Genomic DNA, 9,872 nt, shown 5'->3' with positions numbered 1-9,872 from the left:
ATTAATTTTTATATTGATTAATAATGATTAAAAAATAATAAAATGAAGTAATGTAAGATAGTTAAGCTGCCGCTAAACTAAAGAATTTTTACAGTTAAAATAATTCTTTTATTTAGTACTATTGCTTATTGAAATGATATTTTACTTTTATACCTCAAACTGAATTTGATATGAAGATTTTATTAAGACCTAAAAAGAATTACAGCTTCATGAATATGCCTCAACGATGATATACTTCATATTCCTCTTAACCGGTGATAATTCACAAGACAAACATGCAATAAAAAGATATGTACATATTATAATTCAACGTGACAGATTATCATTGGCAAACTCTGTTTAATTAATAATTATCAAAATTTTAATCACAGCAGTCAAGGATGGTATGGTGTCTCTGAGAGGAAATGAAAGCCATGGAGGCCCTAAATGAAATACGAGGTATTTTATTAAAGAAAAGTATTTTTAAAAATTACTTTCCTCCTTGAAATAAAAAGAAAAACAATAATTAGAAACAGCTGATGCCAGTAAATTCTCATGAAAATAAATATTCCTCTTAAACTGAATAAAATTGAAAAAGAAAAAGGAAAACAGAAGAAAGTTGTTACAAAATATTGGAAGTTAAAGTTCCAAGATGATATCCACAGCAGTCATTGAAAAAAAAAATTAATGTTAATTATATATTCATACTGAATATTACTGATTAACCCTCTATCCGTGATCATTGTAATTTTACCGATATGAGATTTTCCATGTTTTATTTTGAGGCCTAAAATAAAACTACTTTGAAATTTTCAGTACTTTTGCTAAACATATCCGGGAATATGTTACCATGTTATAAATACCAAAGACAAATGTTACCATTTTATAAATAACAATGCCACTGGTAATTTTTATGGATGGTCACAGGTAACGTAAAGACGTCTCAGTTCAAGGGTTAACAGCAATTTGGTGATGCTAAGTAGAATCATCAAAGTGAAAGGATGAATTGATTATGTTTGAAAATACTTGGTATTAATTAAGCTATGGTGAAAAAACAAAACAAAACAAAACAAAACATCATAATAATACTGCTTTTTGTCCTTTAAGGATTATAAATTTTTTTTGCTAAAATATCCTTCCCAAGATAATTCCTAATGTTAACGGTAAATATTTTCAAAATATATATTTCATGATTTACATATGTAGTTCCATAAAAGAGAAAACTGTATATATAATAATTATATGATCCAAAAATTTAGTAATTACACATACTAAGAATTCAGCTTATGATTTTTTTTTTTTTAGAAATAATTTTTACATATTCTTCACATGGCTTTCATAAACAAGTTATTTAATATTATAACGTGTTACAGAAAAGGTACTCGCTCTCCGACAACAATACTTCCATGTCAGAAGGAACCACATGAACCCCTTCCGCTGGGGCAGCAGCAGCAGGAGTTTGGGGCTGTGCACCCTCTGGAGGTGCATTCTGTTCAGTTGAACAGTCAGCTTTCTGGCTGCTACTGCCTTGGCACTTCTCTGGTGACAATGGCGTTTGTGTCGTGGATTTGGCCTCTACTGAGGTCATCCTCAGCAGATCTTGTCCTGGAGCTAGGTTGCCTCCTGGACCAATGTTGGCATAAACGGGCTGCTCTACAGAAACCAACCTTTCAACATCAGCAGGTTTCAAGGATGTTTCCCCTTCTTTCTTTTTTGCACGTTTTCTTCGTTTCCTTTCCTGGACTACAATTGCTGCTCGTGGTGCTCTTACCTAATATAAAAATATATTTTAAATTTAACAGTGATATGGAAAATAATACAAAAAATAAATAAATAAAAGAAACACTATTATTTATTATATTATATACTAGTCATCACAAAATGAGGCAGGCCTGCAAAATTACAACGTTGCCAACTCTCGTTCCACAACTTAGCTCACCGCTCACTGATGAAAGGTTAGGAATTCTTTATCTGTCAATTGACAGTTTGTCATAACGAAGCCCTGCAAAGTGGGGCGAAACGTTGGTTGGCAATAAATAGTTTTCTTTTAATATTTTGATACCTTTATTGACCGCCACCCGGACTATCTTCCTAAAATCTACTTTATACTATATCAAATATCTTCTTCCAATATAAAATAAAGACTGTTTCAACCAATTAATAGTAATAGTAGTTCATTTGAAATGAAAATAAAACTTAAAAAAAAAAAGAAAAAAAAAAAAGAGACATAAAATGTCCTAAAATTAGTTAGTTAATTTTTTATTACTTTAATTTTTAAATAATTTCCAATTTTTTAATCTTAGTTATTTAATTGATTCTCATAATTACATTATTTGTTTTTTCATTCTTAATTTTAATATTACTTTTTTTCTTGTATTTTACTGTACACAGTTTAAATATTCTTGTAATATTACACCATGCATTTTCTTTAATGCTACTCATTCTACCTACATAACCTATGTTTCTTTTTTTTCTGTTATTCCATTTAGTAATTATGGTTATTATCTTGTTTTTATTCTTAGCCGTGATGAAGGCTTAAGATTCTGGCCGAAACATTGGCACTAATAGATAAGTTTTTACTTATTTGTGTTCTTCATTGACAGCACTCCAAATCATTCTCCTCACATATATAACCCACAGTAAACTATCCTCATCATAAATTTTGTTAATATTTGGTTTCATGTACACCTACAGAAATATTTTATTACAATATTTTAAATACATTGAGAAAATTATACCTTGAGTTCTTTTACAACAGTTGTAGCTACTTGAGTCGGCTTCCGTAGTTTGACACTGAGCTTGAACGGAGGCCGATACATGACATGCAGCTTCACTTGCTCTTTGCCCGGTGGCACAGTTCTCTTGGTGGGGCTGGTGGCAAGCGAATTGGCTCCAGCTGTAGGAGTTGTAGCGGCAGCGGTTGTCGTTGTAGTCGGGAAACCAACAGGCGATGACTTGGACTTCCTCACACCTGTTAGGTCTATATGTGAGTTAAGGAGCCAAGCTCTAACTTTGCTTAGGGGATCCTCTTCTGGGGTCTTTGCAGTAGTTTCCTGACTTCCACTGTAGTCAATTACTTGCTGAAAAATAAATAAACATATCAAAAGAGGATCAAGATAGTATTCATAATGAAATGCACCACCACTGGGAAGGAGGGGAGTATTGTAATAATATAAATGGCCAAATCGGTTACTATGGTGATCTTGAATGTTATATATTCTCTTACTAAATGTGAAATTGTTTTTAAGAAGTTAACCTTTCCATGAAGTCATTTTTACTTCATTATTTAAAATATATATTTAGTAAACCGAGAGAAAGAAAGTAAGGCAGTTCCTACACCCTTCATATTTTATGAAGAAGGCCATAATGTTTCAGGCTCCACCAACATTTCATAGTCATACACCTAAAAACAACCACCCTAAAAAATTGATTCAGTAATAAGAATAATAATAAGACATAACTTTAAAAAAAAAAAATATGAAAAAATCTAAAATTATTCGAACATTTTCAATAGTTACACATAATAAAGCTCATTATTGATAATTTGACAAGTATGAGATCAGTAAGTTGTCAAATTAAATTATTACAAAAAAAATTTATAAATTCTAGAATTCTGAGCGCTCCATTTAAACAATACAAATTAATTATTATGATATTAAGAAAATATATTGTGACTGTAAAACAACCCTTTGCTTTCTCACTACAAATGATAAAAATGTTCTTCTCTTTGATGTAATGAGCGTTTTGAATTTGTTGACTATTGGACAACCAAGATCTTACTGTATAAGCAATGTGTGATAAGAATTGCAATGAACAAAGAATTTTAGTTGAATAATTACAAAAAACAAAAGTTACCTCTCCTTTAACTCTTTTCTTGTGGTTCCCTTTGACAACCTGTTTCCTTGGAGAACCTCCCTTACGTCTCCTGGTCTCTCTCACTCTTCTCTTCAATGGTACCTTGCTCCTCACAGCTGGATGAACTGTGACACCTTCTCCCCCTTCAGGAGGTAATCTCACAGTTTCGGTTGTCGAGCTATGGATGATAGTCATACCTTTCAGTTTTAGGTTTGTTGTTTTACCAAGGAGCCTTGTACTCAAAACCTTAAAAGAAATATTAATAATTTTACTAAAGAAACAGAGTCAATAAGAGACAAGCATAGTTGAATTTTTACCAAAAAGTTTAACATTGGGGAGTATAAAAAGCTGGAATAACAGTTGATTTAAAGAATAGATAAAATTAACAGATAGTTTATGGATTTTAAATCTGTAGAAAGATGCGAAAGTCAACTGTTATCAGTAAAGCTAAGAAAAAATAATAACTGTAATGGATGCTGAGTATTATTTGTTGTATAACAAATTTGACTTTAATACTGATTATATAAATGATGAAAATCCTATCGAATTCATTGAGACATAGCTTAAGACTAGAAGTGAATTTTAATTTAAACTGTAATTCTTGGCTGAAGAGGATAATATATAAATGTGCTATGTATAATAGAAAGAAGGATGAAAACGTGCTTTATTTTGTAGGCAGGTTTCATTTTAAAGGCACATTGAAATAATATTTAGGTGAATATATGTTGACAGAAAAAAAATTAATGGACAAATGTTTGAATTAGATATTTCTCATCTGAAATGTGCTTTGAACTATAGAAAGTTTTGAATAATGAAATGAAATAGCCTTTTATTTATGTAATAAATTAAAATCATATAAAACACAATATGAACACTTAAAGAAGGCAGAAAAAAAATTATATATAATTGACAAAACATTAACTTCTATAATTTTTTTCCCCATCTTTCTGTATCTTTTCCTGCATAGGCCTTCCCTTTCAGGAGTAATAGTCAGCACTTTCCTGGGTGACCCGCCCTATTGGGAGGTGAGTTCTTTACACTCTCTTCTCCTTCCAGACATCCCTGTTCCTAGCAGCTCTTTACCAGAGGGGTCCTGCCATCCTCTTGAATATATCGGTCCATCTTTTGTTTTAACGTCTTCTTCTTCTTTGAAGGTCATATGGAGTCCATTATGTGGCAATTTTTGACCATCTGTCATCTTCTCTCCGAAGAAGATGCCCTACTCATTTCCATTAGCTCAATCTGGTCATCTTCAATGTGGAGAAAATTTTGAATAATAAGAGTTAAAATATAATAATTAAATGAAAACAGGGGATCGATAAGCTAATGAAAATCTCACTGATAGACAGTATTTACCCATACCAGTATTGTGTATTTGTTTAATATAATATGAAATATTTAAATAAAAATACATTTTCTACTGAATTATAGTTAAATTTCTTCATAATCATATTGATTAAGTTAATCACAACCAAATCATAGCAAGTATGCTACCATCTGTTGGTCACCGCTCAAGCTACCGATTAACCGTTACATACTGAACATACATTTTACAGCCACTGTAATGTAGGAAAAGAGTAAAAAACCAAAGTAAATACAATATATTGTAATATGCTCTTTTTTAATGAATAGTTGATATTGATAGATTAATGATTTTAGTTATGTTTTTATTTTATGTATGTCGTTTTTCGGTATTGTTTTGGATCAAGAAGCAAGCTAACCAGTTTTCATTGTCTAAAATAAATACGCTTTTCAAAGCAAGAAAGATGGTAGTGCGCGTCCTTCCGAAGTGTTCGTTGGGTTGTTTGTGTTTTATAACATGGATTGAAATTTGTCAAGTCTTGTTGTTCCTATGCAGTAATTATGGAAAAGTAATAATCAAAGAAGAAATGTATAAAAGTAACAATTATCAATAAACTATTTACATTGCAAATCATAGCATATAAAGCAGAGCAATTGTACTACAATCGATTATATTTTGGATCGACCAGTGAACATTGAAGATAGAGGAGAGGAAACGGGCACTTTTGATTTTGCTGGCTTTGGGAGAAGACGTCCGTTCGGCTAGAGGGGGAAGGACTGGAAGCCATTATTGGGAGTTGGATATAGCATCATCGACAAGAAGAGATCAACAATTATCAGGGGAAGCTGTGTAATTGGTCAGTCTTGTTTCTAAATGGAATTTATTATATTAGTAAAATGTCTAGTGTTATTAGTAGTAAAGTGTCATCTGTTTCTGATTGCCAGGAAACCTGCCCTGAGAAAAGTCTCTTGTGTTATAAAATTTAAATAAAATTCTATTATCTGTTAAATATTAAACTTTTTAATTTAAACCCAAGATATATCTTTTATATTTGAAATTAGTTTAAAACGATTAAAATTCTTTTTATTTTATTTTAAATAATTTTTGAATATTACAATATATATATATGGCTATAATCTACAATTTTACTGTTTAAATAAAATAATGTGTATCCAAGTTAAAACTCAAACACTCTTTATTATTATATTAAATATCCAACCTGGCCATCCTCAAGGACAGTCTTAAATGTAAATTTACGTCTCACATCCAACAATTACAAATTTTTTACAGGCTATTCTGCCCAGGTCAATAAATTTAGTCAAAGCTTTTTTAATGCGATAAGTGAGTGATAATAATGTTAAGTTAATCTGTAATTAAAAATTTAAAAATGGCCAGGTTGGCTGAAACGTTGGACATTTAAAGTAATCATAAAAAGTGTTAGAGTTTTAACTCGGATACAAATTATTTTATTTAAACAATAAAAACAGTCTTGAAAAAGTGATAAGATTATATTTACTACTTTACTTTAACACAATAGAAAATTAATAGAAAACTATGACATACCAAAATGAGGAGAACACCCTTAACAATGAGGAGGGCGTAGTACCAATGATCCAGGATCCATTTTTTGAATGACTCGATGCTTTGTTCGGACAGTAGTAATCTTCTTAATGTAGCCAATGGACCAGACGGGTCGACCTGAGAATAATTTATATATTTTTAATTTTTATTATTTATAATCTGAGGTAATTTTGAAGAAGATATTATAATCATACTACCTCTCGACATTTCTGGAAAACATCACAATAGCCATTGTAATCATTACAAGGAGTTCCTGGTTTAGAAAACATGTCTGGAATGTCATATGGAGCACTGTTCCAAAGGAAAGAAGACCTAAATTTAAAAAAAAAAAAAAAAGCTATTCATTTATTCAATTTATTTAACTATTAATATTAAAATACATGATGCTAAAACTATACTTAATATTGTAAGCATGACCAATTATATAGTGTACCAGTTTACAGGTTCGCTTATTCCCTTTCCATAACCTATACAATTCAAGAACTTTGATTTGACTGTCCCATTTTGGACCAAAACCTTTTTGGCCTTCCTACTTAACTTCTATAATTATTATTTTTTTAAGAAAGGTTTCAATTTTTATCAATCAATAATATTACATTATATCTCAAAGATATGTAATACGACAGAAATGGGAATAATAAATGTCAGGTAATAGAAAAAAAAATGAGTTAACATTCACTGCAAAAAATAAATTACTTAAATGTAATATTTTTTTAAAATGGTTAAAACAGGATATATATTCAGTCTAAAATTGATATAATACATTAAACTGTTAGGAGTCTGGGCGATGCTGATAAAAGTATGCTGTTTGTTAATATACTCAAGTTGCCCACCAAGGATGCTCTGATGGATGTGGTGAAGTTTTAAACTTCAGTCAACACAAGTGTTTCACAAACATGTCAGAAAGTTTCACGGCTGATCCAAGTTACTTAACTAAAATTAATGGAGTTCGAACATACTCAAAGATAAACGAGGAAACAAAGCAAGAGGATTCAGTTTAAAACATTGATATGGATAATTATTATGAAGAGTTATTTTATGAAATCATAAAATTTTTCTACAGTACAAGACGAAAATTTCTGTAATTATTAATTGGTAAATTGAAAGCTATACTGGTATTCTAAAAATTAAAGCATCATATTGTTGACTAGTATATAACTTAAATCTATATGAAATTATTTTTTATATGTATATATAGTTGACCGTAAAAATTGATATATAAGAAGATGGTCAGGGTTGCGGTCAAAAGTGAAACAAAAATAGTTTAAAATAGTTGTAAACTATTTTTGTTTCACTTTTGACCGCAACCCTGACCATCTTCTTATATATTTTTATTTTTATTCCCGTTTAAGAATTAAATGCTATTAGAGGAAAAATAAAACATTTGTTTTATCAGAAAAACAGCCCCAAGAAAAGAGAATGATATTATTTGACTAAAAAATAAATAAATCAAATAATAAAGGTTGGCTAAATAATAAAATAAAAAAGTGACATAATGGTTATAATTCATCGTGAATATTTAATCAACTAAAGATAAATCAAATTATTTGAAATAAAATTATTTCTTGATCTCTTAAGAAGGCCTCTCAAAGTTGACCAAACAATTTCAACTTAAGAGAATAATTCAAAATAATTTTACATCTTCAAGTCGAGGAACCAATTATTTACCTCTGTAACCTGAAGAATTACTTTATTAATTCTAATTCTTAAATATATTATTTAGGATTAGTATCTTGAATCAAAATGTGACATGTATAATTCTAGATTTAAAAAAAAAATTAGCCCATTAATCATAATATTGTTTTAGATAAAAGTAAAAGTAAAATTTTCCTTAAAATTTAAATGACTAACATTTGATAGTAATAAGTGAAGGATGGTGGTTTAATTTTTGCTTTTTTAAGAATAAATAGGTTCATTTAACAGATAAACCTATATGTTGACAAATATATTATGCAAGACTTACAAGCATGGATTGTTCTCTCCCGGTATCTTACAGCAGAGTTCACACGCCTTTGTTGGAGAATCATCTGGTCCAGGTAAGCATTGACAAGACTCGAGCCCATAGGCGAGGCAAATAGAGCCGGTACATTCCTACACAATTGAAGAGTTTTTGAATAAATATTATCAAAAATTTATATTAAAATAAGAAATAGTGGTAACTTTTCAGTGAACACTAACTCCCATAAAGCAGACAAATTCTTCATTACAAATGGTCTTGTTCGGTTTATTAATGGACGGAGGGCAGTGTGGTCCTCTGCCATCGCAGTAACTTGAATCACGGCATCCGTTGTCATCTCGGCACTTGTCGCCAAATTTGAGGCTACATTCTGGTGTACAGCAGGGACCCTGAAGAAACAAAATGACAGGTTAAAAAGGATTTCACACAAAGTGCATCTAATACTATGCTCATACCAGAATTTGGGAAAGGTGCCTTACAAGTTCAAATCCCTTTTTTTATAAAAAAAGTATTCAAATAAAAAATACTGTTATTAATTTGAAAGAAAATTATTTTAATAACAATCTACTGTCCTGTATTTCAGAAGAAAATGATTTCAAATTCAAAATATTCCAAACCATTTAGTATTTGAAATACTTATCTCTCTGTATCCAAAATACTGCTACATATTATGTAATAAAATTATTTTAAATACAAGATTCGAAATAAAAATTAACATTTTGTATTGTACTACTCAAAATGCATAATAATTTTTGAAAGTTGTTTATATCGTTACTTAAAAATATAAAAATATTTGTCTCTAGTTTATTTGTTAAAGTACTAAAGTCCTCATACTTCATCAGGCTATGTTCCTTGGAAAGTTACTTATTTCATAATTGACTTAAGTCGAGTCCTGTTTGACAAAAATTTTAATAAATACTATCAAACCTATTAAGAAAGTACTTATTATAGGAAGTCATTACTATATCTATAATAGGAACTCCTTACCCTATCTATTATAGGAACTCCTTACTACATTCCAAATAATAGCCTTTTTTTTTAATTGTTTTTAACTGTACTTCCCAGTAAATCTATTATTTCCAATTTCATTTTTTTTTATAAACTTTTACTTAATTTCATGACTTTATTTTTCATTTCCTTTACCAGATGAACCCTTTTATCATATGATATAATTCTTAACAAGGGATGAAAGTAACA

The 9,872-nt window shown here is 29.9% G+C and overlaps 1 protein-coding gene across 1 annotated transcript in view; it reads right to left on the bottom strand.

The window, feature by feature from the left end:
- Positions 1-9,872, bottom strand: part of LOC106683289 (disintegrin and metalloproteinase domain-containing protein 10) — a gene marked incomplete at its 5' end in the record, with an annotated part of 19,569 nt that overhangs the window by 1,764 nt on the left and 7,933 nt on the right. Inside the window, 7 exon segments of the mRNA XM_067052916.1 lie at positions 1-1,750; positions 2,718-3,059; positions 3,835-4,080; positions 6,701-6,835; positions 6,916-7,030; positions 8,682-8,809; positions 8,897-9,064. Coding sequence (XP_066909017.1) covers positions 1,337-1,750; positions 2,718-3,059; positions 3,835-4,080; positions 6,701-6,835; positions 6,916-7,030; positions 8,682-8,809; positions 8,897-9,064 — 1,548 coding nt within the window.

This window comes from Halyomorpha halys, unplaced genomic scaffold, assembly GCF_000696795.3.
Source record: "Halyomorpha halys isolate HHAL.00 unplaced genomic scaffold, Hhal_1.1 Scaffold476.1, whole genome shotgun sequence".
Lineage (NCBI taxonomy): Eukaryota > Metazoa > Arthropoda > Insecta > Hemiptera > Pentatomidae > Halyomorpha > Halyomorpha halys.
Note: the sequence above shows the minus strand (reverse complement) of the source record. Positions and strands in the feature narration are given on the sequence as shown.